General features: G+C 49.9%; 1 protein-coding gene across 1 annotated transcript in view; it reads left to right on the top strand.

The window, feature by feature from the left end:
• Positions 1-18,464, top strand: part of MYO5B (myosin VB) — a 202,941-nt gene that overhangs the window by 88,751 nt on the left and 95,726 nt on the right. The window contains exon 4 of the mRNA XM_059707260.1: positions 1,127-1,271. Within this exon, the coding sequence (XP_059563243.1) occupies positions 1,127-1,271 (145 nt within the window). The remainder of the gene's footprint in view (positions 1-1,126; positions 1,272-18,464) is intronic.

Below are 18,464 nucleotides of genomic sequence, written 5' to 3'. Positions count from 1 at the left end.
CTGAGGAGAACGTTGTCCTGGCTCGGGCGTCTCTCTCGCCACCGAGCGCACTCCCGTGTCTATACCTGGCTTATTTGGTGAGAGGACCACCTTTTTCTCTGACCCTCTCGCTGGCCCAGGTACCAACATGGTGCACGACGAACATTGGTCAAGTAAATAAACAGAAGCCATGACAAATGCTTCCACCTAAAAGCCCTGGGATTCTCTCATACTTGTTTTTCTAGAAATTTCTCAGTTTCCCATTCTAAATGTTGGTTCCTCTTTGCAGAGTATCGTTCAGTGGTGTGGTGGAAACAGGAGCCCTGTAAGCTGTTGCTGGAGGGACATTTTATTTTAGGAGGCTGAGGCGTCAGGCTGAGAGCTGCCTCGTGGGGCTGAGAGCCTGGTGTCTGTGATCATGGGTGGGGCTGTAGGGCACGAGGGACTTGCTCACCCTGATATTCCACGTTGGTCTGGAATTGATCCCTTAGCTTCTAAGTTAGAGTGAACTTTCCTGCCAGCTTTGAGAAGTAGCGAATAGCAGGTTTATTTCGGCACTTGTGAGGTCGTTTTGCAAAAGCTCCTTCATCCGAATTGCAAGTGGGAGTTTATTTGAAAGAAACCATCCATTACTAGAGCCTTCCATAAGTGTTCTTATCAACAAGATTTTTAAACTCTCCCCTTTTAGGAGAACATGAGAAATGACCATCAGCTTCACTTTTTATTTTTATTATTGAAATTATTGACGGTATTACAGACATCCCCCTTTCTACCCTCCTCTTTCCCCCCTCCACCCAGCCCCTGCCCTGGTGTCTGTACGTATCTACCCAGATGCTTCGGCTGTGAGAGTGGCTGGTGCAGCACAGAATTCAACTCAGGAAGAGGCACTCATTTCTGCCCTGGAGGGAGCTGAGTCATTTTAGGACAATATGTGACCTCGGGGTATCATACCAGAATCTGAGCTGAATACACATGAGTTCGGGTTTTATACAACTCTGCCAGCCAGTGCCTGGTAAATACACACATGCGTCTTGACTTAGTCGAGTGATTGGTTAGGACCATTCTGTTACCCTATGAGCAGGGGCCTTCATGAGCGGGTGCTGGGGGCCCTTGTGCTCCGGAATCTGATTGCTCTGCCTGTTTGCAGGTATTGTGCTTGTTGCCATTAATCCTTATGAGCAGCTGCCAATCTATGGACAAGATGTCATCTATGCCTACAGCGGCCAAAACATGGGTGATATGGACCCCCACATCTTTGCTGTGGCAGAAGAAGCCTACAAGCAGATGGCCAGGTAAGAGCCACCTCAGCCCAGAAGTCTTCCCGGGTCGCTGGGGAGGGGGGCGGGCAGACTTTGCTGCTTTAGCTCAAGCCTGGGAAGGGTGTTCCAGAGCCGAGGAAACATCTTCGAAACAAAACCAGCCCAGGTCCTGCTTCTTACCATGTCTCCTCATGTCTTCATTGTATTCTCGTGAGCCCGAACCTCGGTTTGGACAGCGGTGGCTCCTGAGACTGATCTCATTGAGCAATGCAGTAAATGCCTGGCATTTCGTCTCTTTGACTTCCCTTTGGCCCTCTCTCCTCCGCTCCTGCTGTGATGAATCCCTGTTATAGCATCACCATTCCCTTGACAGATCTCGCTGAGGCCTCTCTCTCAAAGGAACCAGGACTTTTGGCAAATTCTTGAGATGACAAGCATTTGGGGCTGACATAGAAATTTCAAATTAATAGTCATGCATAGTGGTTTTGGGTTTTTCACCTGGAAGTGGAGTTCTGTTTAGCCATTTAAGTAGACCTCACTTTTGCTCTTTTTCCCTCCCTGTCTTTGAAGGATAGGTGCTTTCCTCAGAAGATGGGCTAGGTGGTTGTTGTTAGGGTTCTCTAGGGAAACAGAACCGATGTGAAGTGTGTGTGCATGGAGAGAGAGAGTGAGGATTTTTATGTCAAGGAATTGGCTCAAGGCTTGCAGGTTAGAGAAAAGAGTTGATGTTGCATTTTGAGACTGAAGGCAATCTACTGGCAGAGTTCTCTCTTTGGAAGAGGTGAAATTTTTTCTCATATGACCTTCAACTGATTGGATGAGGCTCACCCACATTATGGAAGGAAATCTGCTTTACTCAAAGTCTACTGATTTAAATGTTAATCTCATCTAAAAATCCCTTCACAGCAGTATCTGGACTAGTGTTTGACCAAATGCCTGGGTACCATGTCCTAGCCAAGTAGACACACAAAATTCACTACCACAGTGTTGGTCTTTGAACTCTTCAGGCATAATGTAGGGAAAGACAGTTTTATTGAAGTTTCAGTGGAAATGCATATTCCAGTTACCACTAAAATGCTGTATCCTTTCAGCCAAATCTTCCTTTCCACCTCTGGAGAATACCTGTGGAGCCAGCAGCATTCATAGGCAAGATCTTGGGAGGGAGCTGGGGTTCGCTTAGGCTAATTTAGGGAGAGGAGTGACAGGAGAATCCCATTTAAGGTGGTCTGTTTATCCAGCGGGTTTTCAAGTATAATTTTCATCCTAATGAAAGTTCCCATGAGGGGAGATTGTTTCATAGGCTTTCTTACTGATTTGTAATGTTTTATTGCTGACTGTGAAGATTAGTGTATAAAGAGTTGGCTTTATTATAGTTATACAGTGACCACATTCAAAATAAGCTGTGATTAGGGAACGAAACAATTTAATAAATACAATGATCTGTAACCCTTTCATTTCTCCACAATGTGGTAAGAGACTGTGGAGCTAAAACGGTTGCACCTGTTGGCCCCTTGAATACCATGAGAAGCATATGAATGTGCTATCAGGGCTTGACTAGGAGCCACTTAGCGTGGTGTAACCTACTGACGCACGCCTCCTAACGGAAAGGTTGGTTCAAGGTCAGAGCCTGCAGAGAGAAGAACGAGCCTTAGTGTGTTGTAGCCCACAGCCCAGCCCGTGTTTTACTGTTGGAGGTCAAGTGTGTGGCACAGCGGAGGGAGACCCGGGGTCTGGACGGGCGTCTGCGCTTTGGGAGAATCACTTCAGCTGAGTCTCCATCTGCTTCTTGTGAAGACAACTATCTCCCCTCCTTTACGGGATGGTTTTTTATCTGAAACGGAAGGCGAGTGTGGCTTGGTTCTCATGACTTTCTACCATGCTAACGCTCTGGCAGCTCTCTGAGACTTGTCCTCTCATGGATGCTATCGATATTTGATTGCTTTTCATCCATCCTCATTCTTAGCCAGTTGCACTTAGATGTATCAGAAGTTGCCTTTCTTCATCAAAGACTTCTTGAGATCCCCCTATAGCTTTGAGAATCTCTGTACCTCCAGCTTTATTCACATTATAGGTCCTCTCGACTAGATGGCCCCATTCTTCCCTTCCATGCCTGAAGCTGGGGCCATGGTTACTCTACACTTGGGCTACTTCACTTTTTGGGGTCCTTATTCACACTCATTAGAAGGAAGGGGGCGTTGGCATCCAGGGTGGTGGTGATCCAGCCTTGCTTAGGGCAATGCGTTGATGATTAAGGGATTTGCTCCTTATGGGTTTTCTTTAAGGTTTTAAAGTTTATACTCATTTTACCTGCTGGGTCCCAGGGTGTAGCCCAATAATTTTGCTGAAATTCTTGAGCAGTTTTTGCTCACGAATGTGCATTGGAAGTGTAAGGCCAGCACACGTGGCCACAGGAGAGAGCTATTTTTGAATGTTCTGTTGTCAGCAGCTCAGGGCTTCTGTTATTGATCTGAGAGATGCCTTTAGGAGAATCCTTGCTGTGCAAAGAAAGAGGAGACCACCACTCAGATGCAGGGAAAGTTCTTGCTGCATTTCCAGCCTGGGCCTTCTCTGTCAATGTCGAATACTAGGCCACATTCATTTAGCAGGACTTGCCGACTGTGTGTTGTGCTCTTCCTGACTCATCAGTAGTTATTGAAATAATTATGTGATTTGAGTAGCCAGAGCCCAGCACAGTGCACTTTGAATCTGAGCCTCTGGAACAGCTGGGTGAAATAAAGGGTGTGAGAAACAAAAGCTAATGATTTCCTGTCTCTGGAGGCTATAACTCAATTGGCCTTGGACTCAGCAATTCTTTCTCTTGATTCACTGGGGACTGGCTTTTCTTTCTCGATATGCTCACAGGGGACTCTCCATCTGAATGTGGGTGTGGGGGGGTGGGACTCTGGAGCTCAAGGGGATACAGGCCTTCGTCCCCATCCTGAGAGTTCACACAGGTCCTGCTGTGCTGGAGGCAAGGAAGAGGGCATGTCATAGGAGGATGTGCTCACTGTCCATATCCCTGTTGAACTCACCAAGTCTAGATGAGAAGAAAATGGTATCCATAGTGAAGAAGAGGGAAACATCAAATCCGTGAATCTGTCCTTTGCATAAGAACCTGTAGTTCCTTGTGAGACAGGAGGCTGACCTCCCCTGCTTGGCTCTGGCCTCTGCTCCTCCCTCCCAGTGTGAGATCCGAAACGCTCTCTCCCTCATTTTTACCTGCCCTACCTCCAGCCCCAGCTCCTACATAAACTGCTATCAGTGAACCACCTGGTAGGCGCCTTACTGAATGAACACTGGGAAACGGAAGACCCTCCCACGTCTTAAGGAGCTCGCAGCCTGGCTGGAGAGAGAAAACATGAGTAGGCCCAGAAGCTGGACCTGCAGGGATTGTACATAGAGGCCAGGCCCGGGGTCGTTTGAATTGAGTTTGGAGATGTGACTGTCACAGCTGGTCCAAGAAAACTGCAGGCGCTAAGCTGGACCTCGGCGAACTGGTTAGATGCATAGAGGGAGAAGAAGGCGTAGGTGGAATAGTGGTCATGACCCTAGCATCGGGATCAGAAGGCATGGCCAGACCCCTTTGTGTTCACTGGGATGTCTGTCATGGAAAGGAGATAAAAACAAGTGTTGGCAAGGATGCAGACACATCAGAAAGCTCATACACTGGCCCGTGGAAGTGTAAAGTGGTGCAGCTGCTTTGTAAAGTAGCCTGCCAGTTCTTCAAAAGGTTAAACACAGAGCCGCCACATGACCCAGCAATTCCACGCTTAAATATGTACCCAAGAGAAATGAAAACATATGTTCGGGCAAAAACTTATTCACAGATATTCATAGCACCATTGTTCACAGTAACCAAAAGGTGAAAACAATCTAAATATCCAAGTGTGGAATGGACAAACAACATATGGTGTGCTCATGCAGTGGAATATTACTTGGCTATAAAAAAAGAGCACAGTGCTGATACGTGCTTCCCATGGACAGACCTTGGAAAGAAACACTGCTAAGTGAAAGAAACCAGACACAAAAGAACACGTACAGGTGTGGGCAAAAGTAGGGTACAGTTGTGAGTACCCCAAACACAGTTTATTCTTGGTATTATTTTTTTCATTATTGTAGTATTTGTACAGTTTACAACTGTAAGCCTACTTTTGTCCACCCCCTATCTGGTAAGATTCCATGGATAGGAAATGTCCAGAACAAGCAAATCTACACAGACAGAAGGTGGACTAGTGGCTGCCTAGGGCTGGAGGTTTGAGGGGAAGTGGGGAGGGATCGCTTACGGACATGTTGTTTTTGGAGGGAAGGGGATGATGAAAGGGTTCTAAAACTGATTGTGGTGATGGCTGCGCAGCTCTGCAAATGTGCAAACACCCTTTGAATTGCATGCTTTAAAATGGGAGAAGTGTGTGTTCTGTGAATTAGAGCCCAAAGAAGCTATTATGCCCAGAAGGGCATGGTCAGGGGACAGCACCCAGGGGAGCTTAACTCCGAGGGGAGCGGGTCTGTCGGAGAGTCCTGGCCATGCAGTGAGAGACCCGGTGGCCAGACTGTGGAGGCCTGTGAAGGGTGGGGTGAATTTTGGGAGAAAAGTATGTCCTGTTAACAGGGTACAAAGATGATCAAACGAGTTTAGGAGACCCTGGGTTAATCAGATGAAACATCTTCCTTCAGGCAGGGCCTCTCCAAGCAGGCGTGTGGACGTGCGGTCTGAGTCTCCAAGGAGCGGGTGCATTGTGCCGGGTTTGCAGATCATATTTCTACACAAACTGTGTCCAGGGAGCATCTCCAGGGGCGGATGTTCCCTGCAGCACTCGTTGGGAAACGCTGGCCGGGAGGAATGGAAACATCAGTGGTTCTCCACCTTGGCTGCACATTAGCATCACCTGGGAATCTTTTTAAAATCCTGATTTCTGGGCCTCATCCTCTGGAAATTCTGTTTCTTTGTTACTAATGTTGTGGCCCTACCCCATAACAAAGAAACAGAATTTCCGGAGGATGAGGCCCAGAAATGAGGATTTTAAAAAGATTCCCAGGTGATGCTAATGTGCAGCCAAGGTGGAGAACCACTGGGTTACAGGATGAGGACATCTCAGGAGAAGCGTAGCTGCTTGAGGAAACACCTCGTCTGTTGTAGACAAGGTCTGTGTAACGAATGAGAGGGAGTGAGGGATGAAGCTTGAAGCCAGGTGGTGCGTGGGATGTTCCGTGCCTGTGTCACCAGCACTGTACCCGGGGCACCTGATTGGCGTTCCAGGAAGAGTAGGAAGGCTCAGCACGTTAGTGCTTTTAGTTTTTAAAACCACCAGGTGAGGTTGGTTAGCCCCACCCTACAGGTGAGGATAGAGACTTAAGGATGTCGAACAATTCTCCAGGCTCGCGTTCGGGTTGTCAATGGCAACAGAGGCCGGCCCCTCTCTTTCACTCATTCCCTCAGCCTCAGACTCTCTTCCGCCTGTGTATGCAAGTGAAATGCTTCTAGTGTTTTGGGGAGCCCCTTTTCCACTATGAATCTCGTTTCCATGCTGCTCCCCGAAAGGCCTTCAAATTCTCTCCAAACTACACACTTGTGGGGACCCAACCGGGGTTCATGAATTACACCCCCTCCCCACAGGCTTTCCCTCCGGTCGCCCCTCCCCGTCCCAGGAACAGCCACCCACACAGGTCTTTCTGTCACCTGCGGGCCCATTGCCCCAGGTGTGCCTGGCTGCATGCCCCTCCCCCGTTTCCCAGGCAACCACAGCCCCATCTTCCACTATTAGTCACAGCTTTGCAGCACAGCAGAGCCAGATGGAAATGTGTGTGTGCAATTACCTTGACTGCCTGAGTAAATAAATTTGCTTTGCAGCATCCTCACTCTCTTTCAAGAAAAACAAACAGCTCACGAAAGGAACCAGACCTGGCCAGCCCAGTAAGATGGCTCGGTCCCACCCGCGAGGCTAGAAAAATGCACCAACACTCTAGCCTCGCCGTGGAATCTGAGACACTTTCCACCACCGAGCGGAAAGGTCTGCTGCTGGGTGCCCCGAGAACCCCGGGCCACTCTGTTCTCGCGAAGACGATCTGGACCTGGCAGCAGCCGCTGAAGGAGGCAGTGTTGCTTCTCAGCAGACAGTCTGATTCCATCTTCATCCATTTACTCTCTTCACATGAGGGAGGAAAGCCTGGAGCACAGTGAAAGTTTAGGGCGAATGTGAAAGCCAGTTGCTCCATGGGGTGTCATTGGCTGAACGATAGATAGGATCACTGGTGAGGTCAGGAATCGGGGAGCAGCGATTTGCTGAATGTTTACAGTGGATTCTGGAACCGTGGCTTCAGTCATCCCTGACTTTCGGGTGAAGTTCTGTTTTCCTTTCTGTTCATTGTGATTTCAAGTCAGGACCAGGTCGCTTTAGGACGCGGACAGGAGATATCTGTACACGGGAACGGCCTCTCATTTCCGCTGTGACATGGTCTCTCATCTCTCATTCCTACAGCCTGTCCCGAGTGGTTCCCCTTGCTCCCAGGGGTGCAGGCTCACTGTGCTCGCCACCTGTGCCTCCTGGTCCCTGCCCACCTCGCTCTCCTCCCCCCGCCCTCTCGCTCGGCCGTGCCAGCACCCACCCGTCACCCTCCTCAGTGGCCCCTAGTGCTGAGGTCTGTGGCATCATTTTGATCCTTTATAAGCTCTTAGATCCTTTATAGAGCATTCTCTATATTTCTACCCATTATGTTTAAAATTCTAGTTTTGGGTTTTTTGTTTGTTTGTTAATTCTCACCTGAGGATATATTTTTCATTGATTCTTAGATTGGAAAGGAAAGGAGGGAATGAGAGGGAGAGAAAGAGAGAAACATCCATGTGAGAGAAACACATCAATTGGTTGCCTCTGGCACACCCCCCGACCAGGGCCAGGGATCGAACCCACAACCCAGGTATGCACCCCTGACCGGGAATCAAACGCTTGACCCTTTGGTCGAAGGCCGGCACTCTATCCACTGAGCCACCCTGTCCAGGGCTAAAATTCTAGTTTCATCGTTTAATTTTCTGAGTGTAGGGGAAAGTTGTTTAATTGTGCAGTGAATGTCACTCGTGGCTTCCCTATGTTAAAAGACACTGATACATATATGTTGTCATCCTTTAAAACCGTGAGGTCAGAAAGGAATAGGCCTGGACCATGGCCTTGGTCTAACCCAGTAGTTCTCAACCTTCTGGCCCTTTAAGTACAGTTCCTCATGCTGTGACCCAACCATAACATTATTCTCGCTGCTACGTCATAACTGTCATGTTGCTACCATTATGAATCGTCATGTAAATACCTGATATGCAGGATGGTCTTAGGCGACCCCCGTGAAAGGGTTGTTCGACCGCCAAAGGGGTCGCGGCCCACAGGTTGAGAACCGCTGGTCTGACCTCTCTGACACTGCAGAGGTCGTGAATGTCGCTAAGAATTGCTTCTCTGCAGTGCACCCAGTGCGGCGTGAGGCCCCGCAGCACAGTCACAGGATGGAGGAGGCTTCAGGTATTCAGTGACTCTCCCGTACCTGGGGAGCCACAGCCTGTTAGGAAGGAGGAAGCCTGCAGTCCCCTGGTAGAGGTTGGGTGCGCCGTAAGAATGCGGGGAGACCGCTCCCCGGCCACTGGTCCTTTGGGGGCTGCCTGGCCATCCCCAGGACAGGTAACTCCTGCAAATGGGTTCCCTTTTTAGCAGCTTCCATGGTCGGGAGCTTCTCTGTTACAGGTGCTCTGCGAGGTCTCCGCTTGCTCTCACCCACGGGTCTGGGCCCCGCCTGGTGCAGCCATTCAGAACCTGGGCCCTGGGTGTCTTCTCATGCACGGCGGCGGCCTCGCCGGCCTGGGTCCTCCTCTCCCCAGCGCTGGGCCCAGCATCCTGGCTGCCCTCCTTCTGGGTGGGGTTTTCAGACCTGTCCCATGCGGTCACCCTGGGACCAGCTGGACTTTCTCTCTGATTTCGGGGGTCTCTGAGCGTAGGTCTGCCAGGTGAGGTGAAGAGTGATGTTCTCATGCAGGACCTCTGTGAGCAGAGCCTATAATTGCACTGATTTCTGGCAGTCATTTCATATTGTTGACTTTACCAAATTTGCAAGCTGTTAAATTTCTACTCCCCTCACCCCCACCCCCATATGCACAAGAACTATTTACTGCAACTTTAATGAGGTTTAATATACCAGCAATCAACTGTGTGTGTTTAAACTGCACGGACACGCATTAGATGGCATATACAGTTGGACACGCTTTGCCGTATGTACACACCTGTGAGACCCCCGCACAGCGCAGATAGTGAACGTTTCATGAACGCCCCCCAAGTTTCCCTGTTTCTCTGAAATCCCCCGCCCCCCACCCCGCACCAGGTAACCGCTGATCTGCTTTCTGTCGTTGTAAATTCAAGCTGCTTTAAGATGTATCGCCCTCCTGCGCTTGCACATGGATTTCTTTGCGTGCTGGGCGGGACTAACAGGTATCGGTGTTAAATCTCACCCTTTGTCCCTGTGTTCCATCAGGGCGGCAAGTGTATCTTTCTGAGTCCTGAGTTTTGTATCTGATGTATCAGGTCCCTCCCCGCCCGGTTTGATGCAGTTTGCATTTTTAACAATCGTTACTCATGCACATTTAACCAATCTGTTGCCTGTCTTCTTATCCATGAAGAAGTGTTCGTATGGATGGATTTTGGTAACTTGTCAGCACAGTTCTTTCCCCAGGTACTAACAGCTTAACCCAGCCGTGGGCAAACTACGGCCCGCGGGCCGGATCCAGCCCCTTTGAAATGAATAAAACTATTGAAAAAAAAGACCGTACCCTTTTATGTAACGATGTTTACTTTGAATTTATATTAGTTCACACAAACACTCCATCCATGCTTTTGTTCCGGCCCTCCAGTCCAGTTTAAGAACCCATTGTGGCCCTCGAGTCAAAAAGTTTGCCCACCCCTGGCTTAACCTGATAGAACTAAAAACGTAGTCAGGCACTTGCCTGTATTGTGCAGCCTTGTTGAAACCCGTGCGCACCGGGTTGTCAGCCATGGTTTTCGGGGTGCCCATTCTGAGGAGGTGGCCTGCACAGACCCCAGCCCCACCGCTTCCCTCCCGTTCCCCCCTGGTCAAGTTCTTTCACTGAAGACACCTCCATGTCCTCGAATGAAATGAGGATGCATGTACCCCCTTCCCTCCTCGGGTTATGGTAAGAGATAAACAGGTTCAAGTGCACGAGGCGCCAGGCGGAGAGCCCGCGATGGGCAGTGCGCAGGGGGACCACCTGCTGTTCCCCAGACACATGTGCTGATGTCAGAGTCAGCCTTGTCACCCCACGTGGGTTTCGTTTGGAATTCACAGCGATGGTGACATGTGAGTAAGGTTTCGTTTTTCAAGGTGTCTGAAGTAATTTTCAGCGGAAAAAGCTAATAAAATGTGAAGCCTGGCCGGGTGAGCTGGCATTTCTGGTTACATCGGAGTCGTGCCTTTCACGCTACCTTAGCCACTCTTCCTGTTTTAACTGCGTGTGTTTATATTTAGACGCTGGAAGACAGAGGCTGCGAATGGTCCGACATGGTGCCTAAGTTTAGCGGGGAAGGAGGATGCGAGGAGATGGGGCGGGTTGGTGCTCAGGGACAGGACAGCCTGGGTTCTCAGGACATGGCTCCATGACCTTGGCAAGTTCCAGATCTCAACCCCACCCTGCACCAGTGTCTGCAGCTGTGAAATGGGGCAGATACAGTCTGACTCGTCAGATGGTTAGAATTCAGTGAGCTGATGAATGGAAAATGCTTAAGATGAGGACTGGTACAGAGCAGCTGTTCAGTTAAGTGTCTGATACCATGGTGGTGGGAATGGTGACACTGATGGTAAGTCATAGGTGATGTTTATCACGGATTCACAGGGCCCCAAGAAAGATGTGCTGGGCCCTAACCGGTTTGGCTCAGTGGATGGAGCGTCGGCCTGCGGACTGAAGGGTCCCAGGTTCGATTCTGGTCAAGGGCATGTACCTTGGTTGTGGGCACATCCCCAGTAGGAGGTGTGCAGGAGGCAGCTAATCGATATTTCTCTCTCATCAATGTTTCTGGCTCTCTATCCCTCTCCCTTCCTTTCTGTAAAAAAAATGAATAAAATAAAAAAAAGAATATTTAATAAATAAATAAATAAAGGAAATAAAGAAAGAAAGAAGGAAAGGAAGGAAGGAAGGAAGGAAGGAAGGAAGGAAGGAAGGAAGGAAGGAAGTGCTGGAAGAAGAACCCAACACGGAGTGGGGTCCCTGTACAGGCCGCCCTCCGAGGACAGTCCGGGGCAAGCGAATGTGTAAGGAAGGCAGCTTCACACGGCTGGCAGGTTCCCCGGCTGTTTTACAGGTCTGTGTGTGAGAGGAGAATTATAGAGGCTGGGAGATGGTTGCCAGTCTATCTGGAGGGAACATAGCATCGACTCTATTATGTTTAAAATCACTCATTGTCCGATGCAGAAACCAGTGAGGAGCGGAGAGAGGTTTTGATCAAGGGAAGAGGCCCGGAAGTTGAAAGCGTGTTTAGACGGGGGAGTTCCTTCAGTGTCAGTAGATGATTCTCAACCCTGGCTGCCCACGTCCAGGCTCCCCACTGGGGCTGAGCTCATCCGATGGGGCTCAGGTGCTGATACGTACTCACTCCCAGATGCTGTCTGTGTGAGGCAGAGAGAGAACTTCCAGAAACCACCCATGTGACCCAGGAAATGCACCTGGTCTTTGCCAGGAGCAGGGCCTTGGGAAGCGAGGGCCTCTTCTGTGAGGAAGCCTGCGGCTAGCGGCCCATCCTGGAGAGAGCCCGCGTCTGCCTCCTGCAGGACCGCAGTGGGCGCATTTGAAACCAAATGCTTTCTGAGCCTGCCTGGGGATCGATGGTGTGGGAAGCCAGAGGAGGGGCACGTACGGCCAAAAGATGACAGAAATGAATTCAGTCCCCTCTATTCCCAGAACCAGAGAACACAACGCTGCAGGATCAATAGCCTGCTTTAGAAAAGATGTCCTTTGTAGTTAAAAGGGGAATTAACTTCATGAGAAAAGCAATACCAAGAGTCCTTAGAGTGATGGGATGTCTTTTCAGAAAGTGCCTTACACCTAGCGGCAGAGCGAGAAAGAGCAGGGGGAAGCCCTCGCACCCAGCAACTTCTCTGACTAGTCATCCTTGCCAGCTAATAACAGCTGTGCCCCACGTCATGTGTGCTGAGAGGGTATTGAGAACAGACGACTATAGGTGTAGGAACTAGTGAGAGTCTAGCTGAATTTAGTTTAAATTTCTAGTACCAATCTTTATTTAGGATATTGAGGATCAATCTAGAGGGTGGGGTAAAAGTAGCTACATAATTGTTCATTTGGAAAATAAGACTATAATTAATGAATATGAGTACAAGAATAAGTTGTGTTTTGCGTACTCACACTGTAAGCCTGCTTTTCGCCACCCTGGATTCCCTCTCCGGCTTGTTCTGCTTCCCCACTGGGTCCCTGGGCCCCTGAAGTTTTATTCCTTATGTCATTGCCCAGACTGACCCGTCATGATTGGAGTTCGTGCGAATGAACTCTAGCTCAGCGGCCCAACGCCGAGATTTCTTTTCCCGTTTGCGTGCGATTGTTATTTTGACAGTTCCGTTCATTTGACGTCCTTGTATGGGTAGAGCCCCTTGCTTTATTTCGCAGGGTATGTGTTCATGAAACGCCTAGAACGACTAAGATTCCCTCACGTGGAACTGGAAGGCTTTCGAGGTCAAATCTTTTATGATAGGGATTCCTTTTTTAGTATTCCCAGTGGTGTCACCTAACGACGGGTTTCTCAGAAGGTTAAGTGATGGATGACTAGTTTGTGAGGCCATTTGCCAAAGACGTGGCTAGCTTGAATGCTGGTCCCTAACAGCCTGGACCAAGAACACATGGGCTTGAGTGAGAGGCTAGATGCAGAGTGGCCGACACAAGAAAGGGGTGTGGGTGGATTCTGGGACGATCTGAAAGCCAGCAGAAGGGCAGTGGAGGCAGACTCGAACCCTGGTTAGTTTGTGTCCTGTCATTTGTAGTTTAATAACAACCCTTCGGCCCACCTTTTAAACGTCATAGAGGAAAATATTAAGAAAAACTATGACTTCTACCACTTCGTGTTGTGTAATAGGTTGGAATTCCTCCACTAACTTGGGGAGGGAGGCCTGGGGTGGGGTGGGGCTGGGTGGAGGAGGACAAAGAGGGGGGAAATGGGGGACATCTGTAATACTGCCAACAATAAATTTACAAAAAGGATAATAGTGTATTTTAAAAGTGTGTTTAGGAACTTTTCATTTCTCACACGCCAGCCAGGCTTGATGTGGAGGTCTGTTGTGTTTGTGTTTGATTTACTGTCTTCTCTCCCAAGTAGAGAATAAATGGCTCTGGAGTGTAACACGGTCTCACATTATTCTTACTTTAGACAAGTGAAGTGCAACAGTGCAGGCTGGGCGATCCCAGAGACGGGGGGATAGATCTTCATCTGAGCTCCCTCGGAGAGAAGTGCGCTGCCTTTCATTCATTTGGGTTATCTGTCTGTCTGCTTCCCTCCCTCCCTCCCTTCTTTCCTTGTGATTCTTTAAAACTGCTTGTGAAATACACCATGTATTAGCCTGAGGGTGGTAATTGAAATGGTTACACTCTAACACGGTTGTGTTAGGATGCTGGGTTACCATGACAACCCCCTCATCTCAGAAGCGGCCGTGCGGTGCAGTGGTCCGGAGCATGGAGGCTGGAGCCAGCTGCCAGAGGCTGAGTCTCGTGCTGCCACTGCCTGGCTGTGTGGCCTCAGACAGGGCACCTACACTCTGTGTCTGCCTCCTCATCTGTCATGTGGGAATGATCACAATAGGACCTCATTCCTAGGACTGGTCTGTGAGTCTGTTGGCACATGGAAAATGCCTGGCATGCGGAAGGTGCTGTATGAGTTAGCTGTTATAATCTGGGTAAAGCATTCCATAAGGGACTGTTCATCCAATTCAAACAGCATCTTTACATTGACATGTTAAAGGATTTCAAATGCGTCTTCAGACGTTTTTACGAGGTCTACAGCATGCAAAGAATGACCCATCTAAGTAGTTAAGATCTTCCTCAACATATCTCTGTTTTTACATTAAGATAATTTTTTGAGCGGTTTTAGGTTTACAGCAAGATTGAAAGGGAGGCACAGAGAGTTCCCACATACTCCGGCCTCACACAAGTAGCCTCTCTCAGTGTCCACATCCCCCTGTCCGAACAGAGCGTTGGTTACAATGGATCAGCCCGCATTAACACCTCATAGTCACCCAAAGCCTGCAGTTTACATCGGCTTTATGCTTGGTGTACGTTCACGTCCTTATACATTTGTCTCATACATAACACGTGCCCATCACTGGGGTCATCATGGCCCTGAACGTCCTCTGTGCTTCATCTCTCCCCTGGCAACCACTGGCCTGCTGACTGACTCCACAGTTGTGCCTTTTCCGGGTGCCATGTAGTTGGAATCATACAGTCTGTCGCCCCTGCTTGTCTGCCAGGGGGTGGGCTTGGGGCGCCCCGGGGTGCTTCCTGCGACACCAGCACATCCGAGAGGAGCAGCCTCTCTGGGAACACAAGGAAGGGAAGGGCTGGACCCATGGCGCTGCCTGCCCCGCACTCCACATGGGCGGCTTATAAATAGAACTCAGCTCTCCAGGGGCCGCCGTGGAACTGGAGTGGGAACATGAGCCTTGGATATTACATGCGCTGAGTACTTAGCTCCTATGCGGTCACAGCTTTAACTTCTTTTTTCCGAGTAGACCCTTAGGACTCTGACCGCTAAGTGTCAATTAAGTTGTTTCCAATGACAGCCTGCTCGATGGTTTGAATTCTGAGCTGTGCCTGAGTGCACAGCCCTTCCTGAGGGAGGGTGAGGGGGGTAGGACATCAGTGTCTGATGGCAGAGGACTCGGGGACACCGGTCCCCCTCCCACAGGCCTGGAACCCAGGGCCTGCAGGCCCCTCACCCAGGGGCCCAGGATGTGTCTCCTTCCCGCCTTGAGGCTGGGCTTTCTTGTTGGCAGGGTCCATAGGATCTCATGCTTGGAGCGTTCTGGCCCAGCCCCTGCTCACAGCAGAAGTGCCCTTTAGTGACTCCCGCCTTGGGAGGAAGCATTTGACTTTAGAGTCACTGTGGCCGTGGGCCCCGTCCCAGCCTCGGGGTGCCTCACCGTAATTTCGTGTATCCCTCTCCCCTAACTCAGCCTCCATCCTAACCTCTCTCTGGCCCCCAGCCTTACTCTTTCCCCTGCAGAATCCCAAGTTGTTTCCCCAGTCTTATCTGCCCTCCCCCTGACTTGACCTAACTTCCCCACTCTAAAAAGGGTTTGTTACCATTTTGTATTCACAGAGTTCTGTCTGTGTATCCTTAAGTACGGCGTTATTTCTTTTTCAGATTTTTTAAAGATGGTATCATCCCACTAAAGTATTTTCATTTTTTTTTTTTTTTAGCGTTGCATCCGAGATTCTTTTTCATTATTCTGCCTAGCCTGTCGCCTAGTTATTAACCATGTCCATGGTCCCGACACAAACATTTTGGTTGAACAAATTCTCAATTAAAAATCCTTGGTGTCCCCGTTCGCTGGCTTAGTCAAAAACCCAACAGTAGTAGGTGATCTGGGTTGTGAGAGGGTGTTGAAAATATAATTAGAGGCTAGACAGGCACAGGCAGGCAAGAAGCAGTAGATTGATGATCCCATTAGGGAACCGAATGTATTCTACTGACACACCCAAATTTTCGGATGCTTTGTCACTGGAGGAGGAAACGGCGGAGGGACTTAATGGTGTGTGCAGAGAGGGCATCCTTCCCACTGGGTCGGAGCCACACTGCCCCTCCCTCTTGTTTGGAGACCGCGCTGTGGGTAGGGGCTTCAGCGCGAATGGTCCCCCACTCTCTGTCCTCTCTCGGGAGTGCCCCGTTCAGGGAAGTAGAGTTTGCCTGTCTGAGGCATGGGACCCCTGTGCTCGGGCCCCTTCTCCTGGGCGAGCCCCAGAGACTGGCACAGGGCAGAGACCACCACGGCCGATTTGTGGGCAGTAAATTGCACACCAGACCCTGGGCTCAGCTGTATGGACCACTCTATGTGAGTCTCTGTGCTAGCCCTTGCCGGGCTGTCCTCTTGACACACGCCAGGTGCTGGCCGGCCCATCCAAGCCCCTGCCTCTGAGATGGACCACCATGGGCTTCTGTTCTGGAGGGGAGACCAGTCAAGTTGTATGGTGAATGCTGTGAAGGTAGGTGGTGAGGGAAGGGCTTCCGAAGTGACGTTTCAGCGAGGAAGCTGAGGACACCTGGTTCGTGTCTGTCTCTTCGACGAGGCCGGGTTTGTTAGGGGAGTTTACTCAGGGGTGCTTCATTATTTAGCAAAGGGTATAAGGATGATAGGGATGTCACGGCCCAGCCCAGAGGGAAATCGCACAGCAGACGGGAGCCCGTGTTCGCGTGTGGGCTGGGGTCGCATTGGGCATGTCACCTGGCTTTCCAACCTGCAGGTTTGGCTTCTTTAAAATGGGAAGAGCTATGAATCCCAAGCAAGCGACACATGGCTAAGGGTTTTGTACACCATTCGACCAGGATGTAAATAGGTGATTAATTACATTGAAAAACAGTCAACGACGAGCATCCTTAAGGCAGAAGATGATTGAGTAGCAGGAACTGAGTTGTGACATCAAGGAAGAGAAGATCGGTTTGAGCTGGGCTAGCTTCAGGCCCCTGCAAAGTCGAAAAGACTAAAGAATGAAGCCCCGGGGGTCCCGCCAGAATGGGGAAGGGAGATGCCACTGTGGTTCGATGGGACATTTTTGCAGGAGAAGGGGTTTAGAGCAATTAGATCTTGCCTCCCAGGTGTCACAGATGGGGATGCCATGTGAACCAGAAGTACCTGTGCGTGCAGGTGCTGCTGGCTGAGTCTTCCCTGGAAGCTGGCGATGGCTGGGCTCCTTACGCAGAATTCTGTCTCCTGCCTGAGGCACAGACCTTCAAGGGGCTGTTCCTGTTTGGGGTAGTGGTACCTTCCTGACAGCAGCCTGATCCAAGCTGGATATGAAATTCCTGGGCTCAGGAGAAAAGCAGTTTGATCTCAGTTGCCAGCTAAGTCATGTATTGGGCTGAATGGATGGAGTCACACATGGGTGTGTGTGTGTGTGTGTGTGTGTGTGTATGTATATATATATATATTACAGGCCTGGTGCACGACATTCGTGTACGGGGTGGGGGGGTTCCCCTTAGCCTGGCCTGCGCCCTCTTGCAGTCCAGGACCCCTTGGGGGATGTCCACTGAGGGGTCCTTAGTGCTGCCGCAGAGGTGGGAGAGGTTCCCGCCACGCCACTGCACTCGCCAGCCGTGAGCCTGGCTTCTGGCTGAATCACCAAGGGGCAGCTCCTGTGTTGAGCGTCTGCCCCCTGGTGGTCAGTGTGCTTCATAGCGACCAGTCGTTTTGCTGTTTGGTTGATTTGCATATTAGCCTTTTATTATATAGGATAAAATTTTTATTTTATTGATTTTTTTAGAGAGAGAGAAAAACACACACATTGATTTGTTACTCCACCCATTTATGCATTCCTTGACTGCTTCTTGTATGTGCCCTGAACAGAGATTGAACCTGTGACCTTGGTGCATTGGGACAACGCTCCAACCAGCTGAGCCACCTGGCCAGGGCTGGGTTATGTTTTTGAAGGACGTTGGGTAGAATTCCTTCCTTATAAATATCTTCCCCACAGCCAGCCCTAAATAACCAAAACTTGTGAAATTGACATCAACATAAGAGCACATCCTGGGCTCATCCATTTATTTTAGGTTAAACATACAGACTTTAGGCAGAACTCCACACGTTTGGGTGTGACTCTGCGATCCAGTCCTCCTTGTTGCAGGTAGAGAGACTTAAGGTGAGACTCGGGCCTGTGGCAGAGGCCTGTGCTCAGCTTGTCAGCCGCCTGGCCGCCTGGGATGGCCGCTTGTCTGCACAGTTCTCTCAGGAATGGACTTCGAAGGCACTGAGAAGAGAGATGGCACCTGTCATGGTCCCCAGGGTCCCGAGGACGTTAAATAAAATTAAGATAACAAAGTAGACGAGGATTGGAAATACAGGCATCCACAGCAGACACTGATGACAACAGCGACATCCTGGAAATACAAGAGGTCTCAGAAAGCTGCTGCTTATTCCGTTCTCTGAGTAACCAGTCTCGGGTTCTAAGTACATTTTCAGTCAATTGGTTGTATAGCCAGT

The sequence above is a fragment of the Myotis daubentonii genome, chromosome 8 (assembly GCF_963259705.1).
Source record: "Myotis daubentonii chromosome 8, mMyoDau2.1, whole genome shotgun sequence".
NCBI classification, from domain to species: domain Eukaryota; kingdom Metazoa; phylum Chordata; class Mammalia; order Chiroptera; family Vespertilionidae; genus Myotis; species Myotis daubentonii.
The sequence above is the reverse complement of the archived record's forward strand: the minus strand, read 5'-3'. Positions and strand labels throughout refer to the sequence as shown.